Consider the following 22,609-nt stretch of genomic DNA (forward strand, 5'->3'; position numbering starts at 1 on the left):
ACAAGAGTTTTACAGTGCAATAACAAATCTGGGAGTAGTTGGGGTGCAATATATTTCTTAATCTGCCAAATACTGTGTTGATTTTTTGCTCTTAAAAAATCAGGTTGTAAACCTTTTTTTTTCTCCTGGCTCACACCGTCTATTTTAGAGTTTGGAACACCTTTCGAAAAACTGGGTTTTCAATCACAGAAGGCTGGCTTTAAAAAGAATCAATTGAAAGCCCAGATTTGGAAGACTGACATGCTCACACTACAGATATGACTAGTTAAAACTTTTGATGTATTTTTATGCTTCAAACCAGGAACAAGCTGCCACAACATGGATATACGTGGCCTCACCATCTAAATGAGGGTAAACTGGATAAAGGTCTCCCTCAATAAAAATTTTTTGTTTTTTTGATTCGTTTATGGGATCAGGGCGTCGCTGGCAATGCCAGCATTTATTGCCCATCCCTATGTGCCCTTGAGAAGGTGGTGGTGAGCCGCCTTCTTGAACCGCTGCAGTCCGTGTGGTGATGGTACTCCCACAGTGCTGTTTGGTAGGGAGTTCCAGGATTTTGACCCAGCGACGATGAAGGATCGGCGATATACTTCGAAGTCAGGATGGTGTGCGACTTGGAGGGGAACTTGGAGGTGGTGGTGTTCCCATGCGCCTGCTGCCCTTCTCCTTCTAGGTGGTAGATGTTGCGGGTTTGGGAGGTGCTGCTGAAGAAGCCTTGGCGAGTTGCTGCAGTGCACATCTTGTAGATGGTACACACTGCAGCCACGGTACGCCGGTGGTGGAGGGAGTGAATGTTTAAGGTGGTGGATGGGGTGCCAATCAAGCGGGCTGCTTTGTCCTGGGTGGTGTTGAGCTTCTTGAGTGTTGTTGGAGCTGCACTCATCCAGGCAAGTGGAGAGTATTCCATCTTACTTGTGATCCATCTTACTCCTTACTTGTGCCTTGTAGATGGTGGAAAGGCTTTGGGGGCACGGTGGCATAGTGGTTAGCACTGTTGCCTCACAGCGCCAGGGACCCGGGTTCAAATCTGGCCTCGGGCGACTGTCTGTGTGGAGTTTGCACATTCTCCCTGTGTCTGCGTGGGTTTCCTCCGGGTGCTCCGGTTTCCTCCCACAGTCCAAAGATGTGCAGGTTAGGTTGATTTGGCTATGATAAATTGACCCTTAGTGTTAGGGGATTAAATACGTGGGGTTACGGGGATAGGGTGGGATATGTGTCGGTGCAGGCTCGATGGGCCGAAATGGCCTCTATCTGCACTGTAGATTCTGTGATTCTGTGAGTCGGGAGGTGAGACACTCGCCGCAGAATACCTAGCATCTGACCTGCTCTTTTTACCACAGTATTTATGTGGCAGGTCCAGTTAAGTTTCTGGTTAATGGTGACCCCCAGGATGTTGATAGTGGGGGATTCGGCAATGGTAATGCCATTGAATGTCAAGGGGGGGTGGTTAGACTCTCACTTGTTGGAGATAGTCATTGCATCATCTTTAGAAAATAGATACATCAGTCAATTTAAACAGCAAGTCTCACCATCAAACATTCTTTTCTTTGCTTCATTTCCATTTTTAGGGGCAAATATTTTTAAACTGGGGAACAGCTTTGAGGTGCCCCATTATAGAAAGGACATTAAAGTCATGAGAGCGTACAGTGTAGACTCATCAGGAAAATACTAGGGATGAGAAATTATACTTATGAGGGGGAACTTGAGATAATGAGACTATGTCCACTAAGCGGTGAAGGTTAAAAGGAGAGTTACTCAAGTTTTAAGTTATGAAGGGTTTTTGATACGAACATACATACAAACTAGGAGCAGGAGTTGGCCACTCGGTCCCTCGAGCCTGTTCCGCCATTCAATAAGATCATGGCTGATCTGATTACTCCACATTCCCGCCTAACCCGATAACCTTTCACCCCCTTGCTCATCAAGAATCTATCTACCTCTGCCTTAAATATATTCAAAGACTCTGCTTCTACCGCCCTCTGAGGAAGAGAGTTCCAAAGACTCCCGACCCACTGTGAGAAAAAAATTCTCATCATCTGTGTCTTAAATGGGCGACCCCTTATTTTTAAACAGTGACCCCTTGTTCTAGATTCTCCCACAAGAGGAAACATCCTCTCCACATCCACCCTGTCAAGACCCCTCAGGATCTTATGGGGGAAAAATTCAGTATTGCCACGTTTGGGGTGCTATTATCGGCCGTGCACAAAGTTTAGCGCCTGGCGCTAATTATCGCCTCCAACGGCAAACTTGGCTTTTATTGCCCCTGGAGGTGATTGGAGCGCTAAATCAAGCGCTTCACATCTGTCTTAAGGCGCAAAGGCCGAGGAGTGAGGCGCTACCTCAGAGCGCTGGCGAAGCTCATGTGATGTCAGTCAGCAATAGAACACAGACACACTGGCGCCGGCCAGTTCTTAAAGGGGAATTCTGACGAAAGGTCATCGACCTTAAATGTTAGCTCTGTTTCTCTCTTCACAGATGCTGCTTGACCTGCTGAGTTTCTCCAGCATTTTCTGTTCTAATCTTAAAGGGGAGGGTTGATTTTGCTCTCCATCCACATCCTGCTCATTTCAGCCTTGAATCTCGGCCTGGAGAGACCTGTACATCAAATCTGCTGGAAAGAACAATGGAGAGACCCAGGGAAAGAGCTCAGAGTGCAGCCCCATAGTCTCTTCTAAATCAATACAAGGGCAAATCAAAATGAACCTGCAAAGTGCTGCTTAGTACCCAAAACTCCTTCACACAGCATTGAATCTCTCCAGAAGTCTCTCTCTCTCTCTCTCTCAGAATGCGTGGTGCGAAAAGGTCACCAACAAAAAAAGGCAGGAAGCGGTTGCCTTTAAATAGCGCTCTCCCAGTCCCTTCCTGACTGCAAAACGCTCCCCTCAACCTGTCGTTGCTAGTGGCAGGCGGTAAGGCAGGGGGCGCCACTCAATATCCGGTCCGGGGTGCTACCGGGGCGCTGCGCACTCGACTGACGTCACGATCTGCTGGCGCAGGAGATCATGGCGGTAGTGTTTAGCGCCGCCGCAAAATGTCGTTAATTTCACGAGCGGCGCAAACATCGCCGCGCCCAGGCGCTAGTTCCTTTGCGCCCCATTAGCGCCCTCTTAAGGCGCTAACAGGAGGCGCAAACAACTGAATTTTTCCCCCTATATGTTTCAGTCAAGTCACCTCTTACTCTTCTAAACTCCAGCGGATACAAGCCTAGCCTGTCCAACCTTTCCTCATAAGACAACCCGGCCATTCCAGGTATTAGTCTAGTAAACCTTCTCTGAACTGCTTCCAACGCATTTACATCCTTCCTTAAATGAGGAGACCAATACTGTACACAGTACTCCAGATGTGGTCTCACCAATGCCCTGTATAATTGAAGCATAACCTCCCTACTTTTGTATTCAATTCCCCTCGCAATAAACGATAACATTCTATTAGCTTTCCTAATTACTTGCTCTACCTGCATACTAACCTTTTGCGATTCATGCACTAGGACACCCAGATCCCTCTGCATCTCGGAGCTCTGCAATCTCTCACCATTTAGATAATATGCTTCTTTTTTATTCTTCCTGCCAAAATGGACAACTTCACATTTTCCCACATTATACTCCATTTGCCAGATCTTTGCCCACTCACTTATCTATATCCCTTTGTAGCCTCCTTATGTCCTCTTCACAATTTACTTTCCTACCTATCTTTGTCTCATCAGCAAATTTAGCAGCCATACCTTCGGTCCCTTCATCCAAGTCATTTATATAAATTGTAAAAAGTTGAGGCCCCAGCACTGATCCCTGTGGCACACCACTCGTTACATCTTGCCAATCAGAAAATGACCCATTTATGCCTAATCAGTTTCCTGTTAGCTAGCCAATCTTCTATCCATGCCAATATGTTACCCCCTACACCATGAGCTTTTATTTTCCACAATAACCTTTAATGTGGCACCATATCAAATGCCTTCTGGAAATCTAAATACAGTACATCCACCGGTTCCCCTTTATCCACAGCACATGTTACTTCCTCAAAGAACTCCAATAAATTGGTTAAACATGATTTCCCTTTCACAAAACCATGTTGACTCTGCCTGATTACCTTGAGCTTTTCTAAGTGGCCTGCTATAACGTCTTTAATAATAGCTTCTAACATCTTCCCCATGACAGATGTTAAGCTAACTGGCCTGTAGTTTCCTGCTTTCTGTCTCCCTCCCTTTTTGAATAAAGGAGTTACATTTGCTATTTTCCAATCTAATGGAACCTTCCCCGAATCTAGAGAATTTTGGAAAAGTAAAACCAACGCATCAACTATCTCACTAGCCACTTCTTTTAAGACCCTAGGACGAAGTCCATCAGGACCCGGTGACTTGTCAGCCCGCAGCGCCAACAATATGCTCAGTTCCACTTCCCTGGTGATTATAATTTTCTTGAGTTCCTCCCTCCCTTCCATTTCCTGATTTACAGCTATTTCTGGGATGTTACTTGTATCCTCTATAGTGAAGACCGATGCAAAATACCTGTTTAATTCAACTGCCATCTCATTTTCCATTACTAATTCCCCAGACTCACTTTTTATAGGACCAACACTCACTTTATTAGCTCTTTTCTTTTTAAAATATCTATAGAAACTCTTATCTGTTTTTATATTTCTAGCTAACTTTCTCTCGTACTGTAATTTTTCTCTTATTAATCTTTTAGTCATTCTTTGCTGTTTTTTATATTCTGTCCAATCTTTTGACCTGCCACCCATCTTTGTGCAATTATATGCTTTTTCTTAACATAGATGTTAGGGAAATACTAAATCTCTGGGGGAGATTTTCCCAGCCCCAAGGAGGTGGGTTTGGTGGCGGGACAGTTGGCAAAAATCCAAGGGCGGGTTCGGAACACGCCTCCAAGCAATTTTGCCGGAGGCGGGTTTGATGGGTGCGATTCGGTCCCATCTCCATCAGTCGGGAGAGGTAGTTAAGACCCTTAAATAGTAGTTAAGGGCCTCTATAATCTTATTTTGACAGGCCTTTGTTATTTTGCCACATTTTGTGCGTGTTGCACGACCCTCTGAAACCACGCCAGCTAATCCTGGCGGGTTGACAAGTGGGTGGCCTCCTCACAGCTGCAGTTCCACCATTAAAACGGAGCTTTCATCAGGGATCAGTTGCAGGTGGCAGAACTTTTGTTCCACAGGTCTTCCGAAGTCGGAGGTGCTGCAGCTTCTATCTCTCAACTGTGGGACCTCCCTGGAAGACCCTTTCCCCGCTTGGACTGAGCGCTTCCCCAACGGAGGTATCTGCCAGCAGCATGGGAACCATTTATTTCCTTTCGCCATGGACCTCCGATTCGGATGAGGAGCAGCCACGGCAGCAGCAGAATCAGGCAGCTCAGCAGCAGGAGCGCCAACCTCCTGTTCACCCACCTGATGCTGCACAGGGCAGAAGGCGCCAGCGCATGGAAGCACGTCGCCGCAGGAGATACCCCCCTCTCAAGGTTTACAAACAGAGGATGAGCTACCTCAACATGACTGAGCAGCAGTGCCAAAGGAGGCTAAGATTTTCGCGACAGGTTGTCGGAGACATCTGCGCACTGCTGCACCAACACTTGGAGCCCAGAGGAGTGGGTGGACACCCCTTACCAGTGGCTGTCAAAGTCACCACCGCATTCAACTTTTTTGCCTCAGGCTCCTTCCAGGGATCATCAGCAGACATCAGTGGCATCTCCCAGTCGGCCGCCCACAGTTGCATCACGCAGGTTACCAATGCTCTTTTCGCAATTACATCCATTTCTCAAGGGATCAAGCAAGTGTAACCGCGCATTCAGTTGGCTTTGCAAATATGGCAGGCTTGCCAATGGTGCAGGGCATCACAGACTGCACACGTGACCCTTAGGGAACCCCATCAAAACCCAACTATCTATGTCAACTGCAAGGGTTTCCACTCCCTCAACGTACAGCTGGTGTGTAACCACAAGGAGGAGATTTTGCATGTTTGCGCCAACTTCTGTGGTAGTTGCCATGACTCTTTCATCCTGCGGAACTCTAGTGTTCCTCCGCTCTTCAATCCGCCAAACCAACTTTACGGATGGCTCCTTGGTGACAAGGGCTAGCCCCTGAAGAAGTGGCTAATGACGTCGATCAGGAGGCCAGTTAACGAGGCTGAGGAGCGCTACAATGCCAGCCACATTTCGACCAAGTCCATCATCGAGCAAACCATTGGCTTGCTGAAGTTGCGATTCCGATGCCTTGACAGATCAGGTGGAGCCCTGCAGTATTCAGCAGCCAGGGTCTCCAGAATGGTCGTGATCTGCTGTGCACTGCACAACAAGGCACAGCATCGTGGCTTGCAGCTTCCTGATGAACAAGTGGCTCAATTCATAGCCTCCTCAGATGAGGAGGGGGAGGAGGAGGACCGAGCGGTGGAGTATCGACCAGCAGCAGCGGCAGCACGTGAGCACACGGCTGCCCGTGATGCACTTATCCTGGCCGGATTTGCATAGGTTGCCCATTGTGGCACATGTGCTTGGCTCCTTAACACATGATTGACAATGGACATGACTCTCTGGCTTCCTTTCACTCTGACCACCAACCTGACCACGCAAGTGTCGCGGAGCCCGCAATGTGGAGCTGCCCAAGCCAAAATAACAGATGCCATCACGCCAACAGTTTGCCATCACTTAATTTTAATACATTCACACAGGAATGGCATTTCATCAATACACAGAAACAATCACCCAATCTGCACACAGATCTGGAGGTTATATCCCTTGCCAGCTGGACCCACACAGCCTTGGTTTCTTTGGGAGGCCTCTTCCTCCGAGATGAGTGGAAGAGCACCTCCCTGCTGGCTCTCGCCCCCTCAACCAGCATACCTAGCGCCTCATCCGACAACTTGGAGCTGGCCATTCTTCATGGAGATAAAAGTTTGGGGGTGGTGCACCATCGACCAAAAACCAGTGGAATGAGCCAAGGCAGCAAGCAGCCCTTGAATGAAGCTGGATAAGTGACGTCAGCAGAGGCGAGTTTCAGTCCCAAAAGACTAATTGAGCCAGGGGAACCCACACCTCTGAAATTAACTGGCCAATTAGGGGGAAAAAAACACAAATTTTTCCCACCTCAGTGGAGGCGGGTTAGAAACCCACCCAAACCGAAACCCGCCTCCAATGGGAATATCGCGCCCTCTGTGTTCGTGACAAGGGTTCACCAATATTAAACTGCTATGAAGACACTAAGGAGAGAAGTTAGGAGAAGTTTCTTTACATAGAGAGTCATAGGTCACAGATCAGCCACGCCCTCACTGAATGGCGGAACAGGCTCAAGGAGCTACATGGCCTAATCCTGTTCCGATGTTCCCATGTTGTTGGAGAATGGGATGCTTTGTCATGGACAATAGTCAAGGCAGAGATCATTGCATCTTTTAAGGGAGATGGGGAAAAAATGTTTGAAGCAGAGCAGATGAAGTCCTATGGGGAAAGAGCTGAGCAGTCAGATTAGTTTTGAATTGCTCTAGCTGGTACAGACGCAATGGGCCAAGTGATCTCCTTCTGTGCTGTAAGCTAATATCGTTCTAAACATCTAACGGGCTTGGAGAAGTAGTAAGCTACACCATGTGAGAAAATAAAATTATCAGTAGAGATACGGGCCTTCAAATTATGCTGTGTGGATATTACCATACCGCATGATTGAACTGCCTGTGTCTACTATTTACACAGATTAATGCTTACTTTAAAGTAGTGGACCAAAGAATTGCATACAAATGTGTTAAACGTTCGTACACTAATATTCGCACCGAAACATTTTGAGGCTGAAAGCCAATAATAAACGGTGCATCTGCAATTATATCATTCTGAATAAGTGCGTGTTAATGGAGGTCCTTTGCACATTGGCTGCAATAACTTCTGCAAAACAATTCCCACTTAATGGTGCCTTCCGCACTCATTATTTAACAGAAGGATTCTTCATATCAAAAGAAATGGATCGGAAAAACATAACATTTAAGTTATGAAAACAGAAAATGCTGGAAATACTCAGCATTTCCAGTTTTTATTTCAGATTTCCAGCATCCGCAGTATTTTGCTTTTGTAAAACATTTAAGTTAATCACTTGCTGTGCGCAAATTGGCATATTACAACAGTGACTATACTTCAAAAGTACTTCATTGGCTGTAATGCGTTTTGGGTTGTCCTGAGGTCGTGAAAGGCGTTGTATAAATGCAAGTCTTTCTTTCTTTCTATAATTCTTTGCAGCTGCTTGGTTTTCAAAGTACCATTAGTAAAACCACTAATTTAAAACAAGCAGAGGTTGAACTTAACTCGACCCTAGGGAACCAAGTCCCACAGCAGTGTAGAAGTTGATTGAACTTTTAGAGTGAAATTCACTCCTTTTGAAGCATTTTCACCCCCCCCCCCAATTCTCTTTTTTAACACAAGAATTACTGTGTTAGGAAATAAAACTTCAGCCTCAGAGGAACAGCTATTACTGTCCCAATGCGATATTTCCATTTCCCAGACCACCCACCTTTATGAGCTCTCTTAGCATAAGTTAGCGTTGAATTATGTGCTGTTCTCTACTGTGGTACTACATCCACCAATAACTGGGTTGCGACTGTTCCCAAACCCATTTCTGTTGGAAGCCTTACAACCAATAGACAGAGAAGACTTCCATCCCAGCAGACTGGGCTGGATATGAACCATTGTTCCAGAGGTGAAAGGGCAGTATGATAACCACAATGCGACAATCAATCAATTAAAAAAATAATTACTTTAAGAAGGATGTGAAGGCCTTAGAGAGGGTGCAGAAAAGATTTACGAGAATGATTCCAGGAATGAGGAACTTCAGTTACGTGGATAGACTGCAGAAGCTGGGATTGTTCTCCTTAGAACAGAGAAGATCAAGAGATGATTTGACAGAGGTGTTCAAAATCATGAGGGGGTCTGGACAGAGTAGGGAGAAACTGTTCCCATTGGCAGAAGGGTCGAGAACCAGAAGTCACAGATTTAAGGTGATTGGCGGAAGAACCAAACGCAACATGAAGAAAAACTTTTTTTTACTAGTGTGTTGTTAGGATCCGGAATGCAATGTCTGAAAGGGTGGTGGAGGCAGACTCAATCACGGCTTTCAAAAGGGAGTTGGATAAGTACCTGAAGGAAAAAAAATTGCAAGGCTACGGGGAAAGGGCGGGTGAGTGGGACTAGCTGACGTGCTCTTGCAGAGAGCCTGCACGGGCTTGATGGGCCGAATGGCCTTCTTCCCTGCTGTAACTATTCTATGATTTCCTGTGTGTGTAAAGTGCAACAACCATTTATAAACACTGTGTTGTGATTTAATTACACATAATAGAGGAAATCTTCCCCCATGTAACAGCTAGACTGTTTACTTCAGTTACAGGACATGATGAATATTTTACTGATCAACAAGATTGTATTTTTCTATTTGCACCAGGAGGCAAAAAACAAACCTTTTAACATAATAGCACCAAGAGCACTCAGTAGGATAATAGAGGACAAAAACAATACGTTCATCTGAAAATCCTCTCCCTCTACAACTTCAGCGAAGCCATTAACCCATTTAAGATAAATAACATTTCCATAAAGCAGGCTTTCAGATGAACTCACTGACTGCTTGTCCGCTAAAATTCCATGTGTGATTTCAGTGCCAATCTTCGAAAATGCGCAATTTTTTTCCATTTGAATAACTTCAGGTTTTGCATTAACTGTGTATATTTTAGCGGAAATGCAAGATTCCCATCATTTAGTTCATGTTAACAAAATGTCTTTTTTTATCTGAGCAGGTAGACATTGAAAAATAATTAAATCTTCTCATTTGAACAGCAAAAACCAGCAATAAAAGGTTAAAAATATTTTTTAACTGGGGATTGAGTGGCATCCAATGGAAAGCAATACCCATCAGCAATTTATTAGCGGCCAAAGGAAAAGCACTGATGAGGCTGAAAACCTGAAATTAAAAAAAAATGCTGAAAATACACTGTGCTCTTTCACCTTTGTTAAACTTTTTTTTAATTAGCATATGTGAAGACAACAGCCATTGTGATAAACCCCTATTCTAAATATCTTCACTTTGGCGACTCGTTTGCAAAATACATTCCGATGAATGAGGCCCATTTGATCTCTCAGTTTCCGAATACGTAACTCTACCATCTTCTCATTGCACCAATAACATTTAGGTGTACCTGAAGGATAGCGCCTCTGACAACGTAGCACTCCCTTGGTACTGAACTGAAGAACCAGCCTAGATTATTCATGAGTGAGACTTGAGCCCATAACCTTCTGACGCAGAGTTAGCAACGTTACCGATTAAACCAAGCTGACACCCCCTAACCCAAGTCGACACCCAGACATACAAACCACAACAAATTGCATTTATATAGCACCTTTAACAATAAATACCCAAAGCACTTCAGATAGGAGAGACAGATGCTGAGTAATAATAAGGAAGATGAGCAAAAGCAGGCGGAAGAGATGAATTTTGAGGGCTCGAGGGTGGGTGAGTCATCTTATGTGTACACCAAAGTCTTCAACCATTGTGATGTGCTGTCAAAATGATTTCCCGACACCTCGTTATATAAAGGCTAGTGAATTTCCCTGACAAATCTGGTTACTTAAAAGCTAATGATTGGATCAATGGGCAAGTGCGTTATATGATGTGGTACTGACCCATACACAACAACTTGTATTTATATAGCGCCTTTAACATAGTAAAACATCCCAAAGTGCTTCACAGGAGTATTATAAGACAAAAAATTTGACACCGAGCCACATATGGAGAAATTAGGGCAGATGACCAAAAACTTAGTCAAAGAGGTAGGTTTTAAGGAGCATCTTAAAAGAGGAAAGAGAGAGATAGAGGTGGAGAGGTTTTGGCAGGGAATTCCAGAGCATAGGGCCTAGTCAACAGAAGGCAGGGCCACCAATTGTTGAGCTATTATAATCAGGGATGCTCAAGAGGGCAGAATTAGAGAAGCGCAGATATCTCGGCGGGGGGGCGGGGGGGGTTGTGGGGCTAGAGGAGATTACAGAGATAGGATGGGGCAAGGCCATGGAGGATTTGAACACAAGGATGAGAATTTTGAAATCAAGGCGCTGCTTAACCGGGAGCCAATATAGGCCAGCGCGCACAGAGGTGATGGGTGAACAGGACTTGGTGCGAGTTAGGAAACGGGCAGCCGAGTTTTGGATCACCTCAAGTTTATGTAGGGTAGAATGTAGGAGGCCAGCCAAGAGTGCGTTGGAAGAGTCAAAGTAACAAAGGCATGGATGAGGGTTTCAGCAGCGGATGAGCTGAGGCAAAGGCAGAGATGGGCGATGTTACGGAGGTGGAAATAGACCGTCTTAGTTATGCGGCGGATATGCGGTCGGATGCTCATTTCAGAGTCAAATATGACACCAAGGTTGCAAACAGTGTGATTCAGCCTCAGACAGATGTTAGGAAGAGGGATAAAGTCGGTGGCTAGGAAACAGAGTTTGTGGTGGGGACTGAAAACAATGGCTTTGGTCTTCCCAATATTTAACTGGAGAAAATTTCTACTCATCCAGAACTATATGTCGGACAAGCAGTCTGACAATTTAGAGACCGTGGAGAGGTCGATATAAGTGGTAGTGAGGTAGAGCTGAGTGTCGTCGGCATACATGTGGAATCTGACGCTGTTTTTTCGGATGAGGTCGCCAAGGGGCTGTATGTAGATGAGAAATAGGAAGGGGCCAAGGATAGATCCCTGGGGGACACCAGAGGTTACCATGCGGGAGCGGGAAGAGAAGCCAGCAGAATCCCCAGATCGATCCCTGGTCCATGTTCAATTAGCTGCTTTAAGCCTGTACGGCAGTGAGGCCACTTACACCATCCTCAATATTGCTGGGCTGAAGAAGAAAAATCAGCAGGAGCTTCCAATCCTGGTCGCTGTCCTATGTCTCCCCCTCCCGCCCTGCCCCCTACCCAATCCCTGGAAAGAGTATGTGCTTAGATGCTGGGGAAGGATACGATTGAACTCTACTGTAAGGCTGCCATGGTCACGAAACTGCTGACGGTCACTGCCTAGGTTCAGATGTGAGGATTGGGCTCGCCAGTGAGCTTCTAGAGGGCTATGAGCTCTCATGAGTCGCCAGCAGTAGACTAACACGAGTCATCGCCTTCAGGAGAGGAGAAGATTGGAAAACAGTGGTGATTAAAGAGAACAAGTGTATAATAAAGAGAATCACACAGCGTGACAGATGGAATGCAGAGTACAGAGCACTTGGGGCTCATGAGTAACTGTTCCTTCACTGTGGTGAAATAAACGCTGTATCCCTGTTTTCACAGTGATTTACCCTCTATTTAATTATTACGTCCTTCATCAGATTTTGCACAAAGTTTTGAAGTACAGGATTTTTGGGTTTGGATCAGAAAGGGAAGATAGATTATGAAAGTAAATTAGCAAAAAATATAAAAACAGATAGTAAGAGTTTTTATAGTTATATAAAAAGAAAAAGGGTGGCTAAAGTAAATGTTGGTCCCTTAGAGGATGAGACCGGGAAATTAATGGTGGGAAATATGGAGATGGCAAAAACACAATGAATATTTTATATCAGTCTTTACAGTAGAAGACACTAAGAATATCCCAACACTGGACAAACAGGGGGCTAAGGGGGGGGGGGGAGGAGCTAAACACGATCAAAATCACTAAGGAAGTGGTACTCGGTAAAATAATGGGACTCAAGGCGGATAAATCACCTGGACCTGATGGCTTACATCCTAGGGTCTTGAGGGAAGTGGCGGTAGGGATCGTGGATGCATTGGTAATAATTTTCCAAAACTCCCTGGATTCGGCAAAGGTCCCTGCAGACTGGAAAACTGCTAATGTAACACCCTTATTTAAAAAGGGCAGTAGACAGAAGGCTGGAAACTATAGACCGGTTAGCCTAACATCTGTGGTAGGTAAAATTTTGGAGTCCATTATTAAGGAGACAGTAACAGGACATTTGGATAATCATAATTTAATCGGACAAAGTCAGCATGGTTTTATGAAGGGGAAGTCATGTTTGACAAATTTGCTGGAGTTCTTTGAGGAAGTAACGTATAGGGTGGATAAAGGGGAACCAGTGGACGTAGTGTATTTAGACTTCCAAAAGGCATTTGACAAGGTGCCACACAAAAGATTATTGCTTAAGATAAAAAATCACAGGATTGGGGGTAATATTCTGGCATGGATAGAGGATTGGCTATCTAACAGAAGGCAGAGAGTTGGGATAAATGGTTCATTCTCAGACTGGCAATCAGTAACTAGTGGTGTTCCGCAGGGGTCAGTGCTGGGTCCCCAACTCTTTACAATCTATATTAACGATTTGGAGGCGGGGACCGAGTGTAACATATCAAAGTTTGCAGATGATACTAAGATGGGAGGGAAAGTAGTGAGTGAGGAGGACATAAAAAACCTGCAAGGGAACATAGACAGGCTAAGTAAGTGGGCAGAGATTTGGCAGATGGAATACAATACTGGAAAGTGTGAGGTTATGCACTTTGGCAGGAAAAATCGTAGAGCAAGTTATTATCTTAATGGCAAGAAACTGGAAAGTACTGAAGTACAAAGGGATCTGGGGGTCCTGGTGCACGAAACTCAAAAGGTTAGTATGCAGGTGCAGCAAGTGATTAAGAAGGCCAATGGAATGTTGGCTTTCATTGCTAGGGGGATAGAATATAAAAATAGGGAGGTATTGCTTCAGTTGTACAAGGTATTGGTGAGACCGCACCTGGAATACTGCATACAGTTTTGGTGTCCATACTTAAGAAAGGACATACTTGCTCTCGAGTCAGTACAAAGAAGGTTCACTCGGTTAATCCCGGGGATGAGGGGATGGACATATGAGGAGAGGTTGAGTAGATTGGGACTCTACTCATTGGAGTTCAGAAGAATGAGAGGCGATCTTATTGAAACATATAAGATTGTGAAGGGGTTGGATCGGGTGGATGCGGGGAAGGTGTTCCCGATGATGGGTGAAACTAGAACTAGGGGGCATAGTCTTAGAATAAAGGGGCTGCTTTTTCAAAACTGAGATGAGGAGGAACTACTTCACTCAGAGGGTGGTAGGTCCATGGAATATGCTGCCCCAAAAAGCTGTAGAAGCTACATCATTACATAAATTTAAAACAGAAATAGACAGTTTCCTAGAAGTAAAGGGAATTAAGGGTTACGGGGAGCAGGCAGGAATTTGGACATGAGTCTAGGTTCGGATCGGTCATGGCCCTGTGGGTAGCGGAGCGGGCCCAGGGGCCGTGTAGCCTGATCCTGCTCCTATTCCGTGTGTCTAATTCTGTTAGATTCAGGAGATGGTTCTGTGATAGTGGATTGGCGGTTAGGATCAGATCAGCCATGATCTTATTGAATGGCGGAGCAGGCTCGAGGGGCCGATTGGCCTACTCCTGCTCCTATTTCTTATGTTCTTATGTAATTTTGCTCAGGTGTGAATTTTAATCAGGCAATGCGAGGGGGGCAACGACTTGCAGTGCCAAGGCGTACAATTCTCCTGTCTCACTAAGCTGCAAACCAAGCTATATCGTAATAAAGAAGGATAAAGGGGATGTCAGGTGCTACCCCAGGGTGAGAGAGACTGAGTCCTGGATATTTACTGGGGCGGTTTACGTAGGTAGTGGGGTTGGGGAGAGGTGGAGTTTCAAACGGGTTTTAACTCCACGGCGTGCATTTTTTGGCCCCGATAGGCTGACTTCTGGGCGTAGAACCTGATCGACAGGCTTGGCTTCCAGTCGGGCGGGGAGCACTCCAGATCGGGTAGGTCCGATCCCGGGGAGGCGGGGTGGTCCAATCCTGGGGCGGGCGGGGGTGTTCTGATCCCCGACCCCGGGGGTCTTTGTATGGGGGCGGGGGGAGGGGAACTTGGGGGCGGGGGGAAGCACTCCTGCTCCTCCTGGCCCACAAGCAGTGCTTTAAAGGCACTTCCTTTCTCCTCAAAGCTGTTCTCGCCTTGCTTCAGCTGCCAGGTTTCCAGAGGCCTGGGCAACCCAGCTGCCCACCGACAACCCGCAAAGCAGGTTAAATCAGAGGCTGCCAGGATCAGTAACACATTTAAAATGCCAACCCGCCTCCTGGGAGTGGGTGTACTGCGTGCCCCTTGTCCTGCCTCCATAAAACCCCTGAAGTCGGCAGATTGGAGCCAGCTTCCCCACAGGCTCGGAATTATTCTCAATTTATCCCCCCACCCGCACCCAATCCCACGTGCTCACCCATGTTAAAATTCCCCCGAGGCATGTCTGAATTAACTCGGACTCCTCTCCAATTGAGTGTTGCTCAGGTAGACTCATGGGAGCAAGTCACCTGCACAGCCTCTCGAACATAGATGGTGCATGGTCAATCAGACAGGATGGGGGGGGGGGGGGCGGGGGGGGAAATAAGTTATAAAAGGGGTCACAATTTCACAAAATGGATAAACAATGTTAAAGAAGAATTATACTTCAAACAAGTGTAAAATTATACAGAGCCAAACATGCTTATACTGGTTGTCATTTGAAATGAGGAGAACTTTTCTTATGCCCATACAATGACTTCCTGTTCTCAGTCAAGCTGTCGGGGGGTTGGGGAGGGGGCTGGGGGAGGGAGGAGGTGGAGAGCAGATTCAAGGTGCCTCTCATAAGAGAAAGCAGGTATGAAGAATCAAAGAGCAAAATAGCCCAACCATTACATCCTGGGGACATTACAAAGCACTGCACACAGTGCTCCAGACACTGGGGGCTAGAAATTTGTGGTCTTCGCGCCATTAAAAGTCACAAACCGTGGCTGCCGTTCTTTTGCCAGTTGCTGGTGAGTCCTGCGGCAGCCACCATTTTCAACCTTACCTTTGTGCTGCCAGTAACTGAATTCAGCGCTGGGTCCTAAGCACGCCAGGTTAATCTGGTGAGCAAGCAGGCCGACAGTGGCGATGTCTGCACCTCTTAAAGGGACAGACACATCATTCAGCTAAGTTTGGATTTAAGCTTTTGGACTTTTTTTTATTTTACTGAAGTGGTGGCTTGCTGCAATAGATGTGAAAAGTTTTGCAAGTGTGTAGGGAGTGCTGCTGGATGCTTGCAAGGGCTTGGATGGTAAATGAAGGCCTTTGAAAAGACAGAACATGCTGCAAATATTCAGCAGGCAACATCTGTGGAGAGAACAACAGAGTTCACGTCTCAGGTCAAGATGCTGCCGGACCAGCTGAGTATTTCAAAACTTTTATGCAGTCCTTTCACATTTACAGCATCCGCTTGCAGAGGGAAGAGGAAGACACAGAAAAGGAGGAAGCAGAAGAGGAGGAATCAGACAGAAGGATGCATCCCAGACAGCCCCTTTGTGACCGGGATATCCAAGATGGAATCATTCACCAGTGACCACAGCTCCAATTCCCCTTTCATCATTAGTCCCATATCTTACATTCCATCTGTTACTGACCATCACAGCGTACTCTTGGCCACGATGCTGAAATAAAAGCCACCACAAAGCAAACTTTCCAATCCACCTAAATACATCTATCCATCGAATGTGACATCAAGAAATCAACTCATCACCCGTATGCATTCTCTTTGTGACTGTCTTGTAAGTGCCTTTGCCTATCCTACTGATGTCATGCAGTGCTACTCCAGTGGCTGCAGCATGGCTGGTGGAAGGCTGCTGACTTTCAGTGGGGAACACTGCAAATGGCCTTGCTGGTTGACCTGGAGGCTGGGAGTGTCAAATTAATCATCTTTTTGTTCTTCTTCACTCTCCTCCCCCTCTTCTTGGTCACCCACTGGCTGGGCAGGCTGCATTTCTTGGGTGTGTGAAATGAGGAAGGCACAAGAGTGGAGTTGTGGTGATGGGAGGGTGGGAAAGCATAAGGTGCATGCCAGAAGGAGGATAATATATGAGGACACCAGCATCTTGTATCCTTTCAGCCCTGCCGCTGGCCAAGGGCTCAGCCATGCTCTTGCCAAGAATGGCCTGCACCGTCTCCTCCAAGGAGGTGAGGTGAGGGTAGGAATGGAAGATGTGCCTTGTACTTGGTGCAGATTGTTGGTAAGTGAGTGATGGGGGTGGGGGTCGTGCATTGAGCAGCGTGAGGCTAGTGGTGCAGTTGGTAGGAGACGGTTTTTGAAGATACATTCACTGACCCTGACCAGTGGTCTGAGGTCATGACGCTGCCTTGGGCACTGAAGCCAGGTGGTGAGAGAGACACTGCTGGCAGTGACGGCCTCGGTGATGTACTCTCACATTGTTCTTTCTGGAGGGCCTCCTGGCCCGTGGGTAGAGGGCCAGTCTTGCAGAGTTGAACCCCTGCGCAAAGCTAGAGTGCTGTGTACGAGACCCTGGGTGTCCCTTCCCTGGCTTGTTGAGCCATTTGTGTTAGTGCCGAGGTATTTTTCCCATTTCTTGAGGTTAGGAAGGGAATGAGACCTGGGCGTCCTTGTGCACCAGTCGCTGAAAGTAAGCATGCAGGTGCAGCAGGAGGTTAAGAAGGCAAATGGTATGTTGGCCTTCGTAGCGAGAGGGTTTCAGTACAGGAACAAGGATGTCTTGCTGCAGTTGTACAGGGCCTTGGTGAGACCACATCTGGAGTATTGTGTGCAGTTTTGGTCGCCTTATCTGAGGAAGGATGTTCTTGCCATGGAAGGAGTTCAGCGAAGATTCACCAGGCTGATACCTGGGATGGCAGGAATGACGTATGAGGAGAGATTGGGTCGATTGGGCTTATACTCGCTAGAGTTTAGAAGAATGAGAGGGGATCTCACTGAAACTTATAAAATTCTGACAGGACTAGACAGACTAGATGCAGGAAGGATGTTCCCGATGATCGGGGAGTCCAGAACCAGGGGTCACAGTCTAAGGATAAGGTGTAAGCCATTTACATAGAAACATAGAAGATAGGAGCAGGAGTAGGCCATTCGGCCCTTCGAGCCTGCTCCGCCATTCAATGAGATCATGGCTGATCATCCAAACCCTAGCACCCGGTCCCTACACCGACAGCCATCCCACACAAGCCCTATCCCCGTAACCCCGCGTATTTAATCCCCCCCTAACACTAAGGGACAATTTTTTTTTATCATGGCCAATCAACCTAACCCGCACATCTTTGGACTGTGGGAGGAAACCGGAGCACCCGGAGAAAACCCACGGAGAATGTGCAAACGCCACACAGACAGTCACCCGAGGCCGGATTTGAACCCGGGTCCCTGGCGCTGTGAGGCAACAGTGCTAACCACTATGCCACCGTGCCGCCCTTTAGGACAGAGATGAGGAGGAATTTCTTCACCCAGAGAGTGGTGAACCTGTGGAATTCTCTACCACAGAAGGCAGTAGAAGCCAATTCATTAAATATATTCAAGAAGGAGTTGGATATATTTCTTAAGGCTAAAGGGATCAAAGGATATGGGGAGAAAGCAGGGACAGGGTACTGAATTTGGATGATCAGCCATGATCGCATTGAATGGCGGAGCAGGCTCGAGGGGCCGAATGGCCTACTCCTGCTCCTATCTTCTATGTTTCTATGTAATTCAGCTGTAAGAGCTGAATAATCACATTTGGGACTTCTTTTTAATATCAAATATTTTTTTTAAAGGCTGAAAGAGCTGAAAACTGCATTGTGCACTTAATTTTAATTTGTTTGCTTCAGTATGCATGGCCTCTTTAATTCTCAGACCTCTTCATTGCCCACAATTCCTTTACAGCGCCACAGCCTCGCTTCCAGAAGCTGTGCGAAGCTCGAACGCCGCTCCTGCACACAAGCTTCAGGTCGGATGCCTCCAGTAACGCCACCAGGACGGCATTGCGTGGCAGGTAAGCGCTGCACCAACAATCTCCATCCCCCAGATGAATTTTGCTCTGTTAGCTTTGTGGCCATTACCTCACCGGCAATTTTACTGGCTAAAACTAATTTCTCCCCCGAGATCTCTCAAGTGAACAATTATGTGTGGACAAGGGGTGGTTTGTTTTTTAAAAATGGGGAAGTGGAAATAAAACAAAGGGAAAAACTTAATCTGTCCCAATAGGGTACAAGGCAACAGCACTGGAATTATAAAGTGCAATTTAATCATGTTCTAAATGTTGAATTATACAACCATTGAGTAGAAGGACTGCAGAAGGATGGAGTAATCTACCACATCAAAGACTGCAGAGAGGTTTTGAAGAAGAATGATAAATGATAAGACAACACAGTTGCAGTCACATAGGACATTATTGGTGGCTTTGACCAAGGTAGTCATGGTGCTGCGTCAGGCTGAAGAGGTGTGAACAGCAAATGGTGGGAGAGGTGGACACAGGGCAATCAAACAGACGTTCTCAATGTTTAAGTAGAAATAATAATCTGCATTCAGGCATACTTTAACAGAAACCCAATCTAATTCCACTTTAATAAAAATTCTGGAAATGTTCCCAAAGTGTTTAAAAAAAATTATGAATTCATTATGTCCAATCCTTTACATGGATCTCTAACGTCAGAGCATTCTTACCAGTTGAATCATTTCTTCAAACATTTGTTCAGATACAAAATGATAATCACATCCATCCTCTTCTCCAAAGTAACGACTTCGGCTTGTGTGACAGATACTGGAAAAAAAATTAAAATATAAGCCTCTGCAAATCATTTTGCTAAAACAGGATCCTGTTGTAGATCTGCTTCATTGGAGAGGCAGCTCTGAAGGTGCTTGAAACCAGATGGATCTGTACAACAGATGTAAAAATAAAAAGGAAATAGCTTGTTTAAAACACTAGGTCTCCTGAGAAATCCTGACAGAAATAAGCAGACTGCACCTGGATTGTTTTCTTCTATATAACCATCAACTTAATTTATATTTTGATAAATTTCATACTCATCAAATTGCTGGGGGATGGAAGATTTTTTTGTTGCTTTTTGCACCCATTGCTAATATCAAGCACTCTCAGGTCAGATACAGTGCAATGCAGGAAGACTAAGCTTAGCAACGCCTCGATTTTAAAATTCTCATCCTTGTTTTCAAATCCCTCCATGGCCTCGCCCCTTCCTATCTCTGTAACCTCCTCCAGCCCTACAACCCTCCGAGATATCTGCGCTCCTCCAATTCTAGCCGCTGGAGCATCCCCGATTTTAATCACTCCACCACTGGCGCCCATGCCTTTATCTGCCAAGGCCCTAAGCTCTGGGATTCACTCCCTAAACTTTTCTGCCTCTCTACCTCCTTTAAGACGCTCCTTAAAACCTCCCACTTTGGCCAAGCTTTATCTGCCCTAAAATCTCCTTTTGTGGCTTGGTGTAAAATTCTGTTTGATAACGCTCCTGTGAAGTGCTTTGGGACGTTTTACTATGCTAAAGGCGCTATATAAATACAGGCTGTTGTTGCAAATGCTCTGGTTGCCACGTGTAGTCACGTCGCAAATGCATTAGAAAATAACATGCTTACAATTTTGCTAAATCATAATCTATGGGTACAGCGATAACAACTCTGAAGCATAATGAAAATTGTTTTTCATTACTAGAGTTCCACTTCCAATATAGTGGGGAAATTGAAGTCGATTATTCATTTGATTTTTTAAAAGCTTTACCTAAAAACAGGGATTAGCCTTGGAGTTAGTGCATAATTTTTTCCAAAAGTACAGAATTTGATCACTAACACTTTGGTTAGCATATATTTAGTGAACCCACATTTACTTTGACTTTCTTCTTCCTAGAAAAGAAAAAATAAACACCAACACATTTACGATATTGCTACACATAGCGGCAGAAGAATTTGTCCCCCATATGGCATAACTTCAGTCTTGGAAAAGTGTCCCCAGTGTAACATTCCACTTTTTGCACCAATCAACCTCATAGCCTCTCCGGGTGAGACTGCTATCTTGATGCCAATTAGTGCTGAATTATGGGCAGTTTTGTGCTGTTCCACCCCCAATTGGATCTGGCTTAAGATTTGGCTCAAATTCATTAGCAGAGAGAGAGAAGACTTTCATTATATCAATCTAGGCTAGCTTTGAACCCAAGTGTCAGAGATGAAACAAGAGTATTCTAATCCAGTGAACCACTCGTTTCCTCCGTCTTTTCTCAACAGCAATATTTTAAGAAACTTTACTGTGCTGTCTGGCCGTGAGAGGTGCCGAAACCAAAAGGAAACAGATGTCCTCATACAAATTGGCTCTTTGGTTAAACCACCATAAAGAGAACAAAGCTATTTGTTTCAGATGTGCTGCACCACTGGTGATGTACAACACTCGATTCCATAACCACAGGCAACAAGCAGTGCTTCAAAAGATGCCATTCCAAATTCACAATAATTTAACAAAAGGAACCTTAATTTACACAAGTAAAATGTGGGTTACATGGTGCTTGTAAAAGCTTACTTTCAAAGGCTTAAAAAATATAGTTATAACTATATCCAAAGCTTTAAGTGCCAGTGTTGAACTGCCTCCATGACACATTGACAAAGTACAGGAGTACCATAAGATGTCAACATTGTCACTGTCATTCTTGTATTCTATAAAGTTACCAAGGCCAACCACACTGGCAAAACATTTGGTAAATGCTACGTTTTTCAACACTGATTACAACCCTCGCACTCTCAGAATAATTCATTACTTTATTCTGACTTTAATTTGTGAGTTTCATAATTTCAGGCAAAAAGATTATGACACTGTATAATTAAGGGACATGAATCCAACTGGCTTATAGAAACTGACAGATCACATGACTCAGGTTAGAACTCAGCATCTGGCAAAATCCAAAGCTTCCACGTGGTGGATAGAACAAGTTCACAAAATGTGTACCCGTGTGAAATTACAGTCCAATTAAAAAGAAAGGGGCAAGACAGAAAAGAATGAAGAGCCACAGACTTAAGTAATTTAATTGAGGATCTGCCATCTAATGTAGACAGAAGGGAATTAGCAGAAACAAGCTGTTGGTCTAGAAGCCTTAAGTGAAGCAATTTGAATGCATTTACTGCTTGTATGTGGAGACATTCAGTGGAATAGGTGTATGCATAATAGATATTAACGAAATGAAAGGAACTAAATATCCCATGCAGTATCAGAAGATCAATCCTGTCAAATGCAACAAGCCAGAGTGAAGGAAAAAGGTTGCAATTAACCAAATTTATGTAAAAGAGCTATATTTATGAGTCCTGAATAAGCAGTCCTTTATAGTCAAGTATTAGCTTAATTGTGAAATAAAGAGAATAATAGATTGCTTTGAATGAATTACACAGCACTTATTCAATCATTAGGTTTAGTTGAAATGATTAACCACAAAGGCAAAACTCACCTGAACCTGATTGGATTAGTGGAATAAATTTCATTTAAAAGTACTTATTATTAATAATAAAACTGCATGTTTTAGAACAAAGAAAGACTAAGAGCAATGTTCACAGAAGCACTGAGACTTGGGAAGTGAGCGCAAAAGACTAATGAATAGAAAAAGAGCATGAATTGGAGAAAGGCAAAGCCAGCAAGCATGATGTAAGCTATACAGCATGACTTAAGTAGAGAAAAAGAGAGAATAATATGTACAGGAAACTTTGTGCTATCCGGCACCCATGGGACCGAGCTGCTGCCGTTGCCTCAAAACTTCCGGATAGACCAGCGTGTGGTAAACCACTGTTATACCTGTCTGTATGTGTATGTGTATTCCACTAGGTACAGGTCTGGACATGCCTCGGCTGACTCCTC

The 22,609-nt window shown here is 45.1% G+C and overlaps 1 protein-coding gene across 1 annotated transcript in view; it reads right to left on the minus strand.

The window, feature by feature from the left end:
• The window catches only part of lrguk (leucine-rich repeats and guanylate kinase domain containing), a 146,015-nt gene that overhangs the window by 70,689 nt on the left and 52,717 nt on the right, over positions 1–22,609 (minus strand). Inside the window, exon 11 of the mRNA XM_086010866.1 lies at positions 19,432–19,528. Within this exon, the coding sequence (XP_085866992.1) occupies positions 19,432–19,528 (97 nt within the window). The remainder of the gene's footprint in view (positions 1–19,431; positions 19,529–22,609) is intronic.

Source organism: Somniosus microcephalus, chromosome 17 (genome assembly GCF_052327205.1).
Source record: "Somniosus microcephalus isolate GS21.2 chromosome 17, FLI_Smic_1.0, whole genome shotgun sequence".
Lineage (NCBI taxonomy): Eukaryota > Metazoa > Chordata > Chondrichthyes > Squaliformes > Somniosidae > Somniosus > Somniosus microcephalus.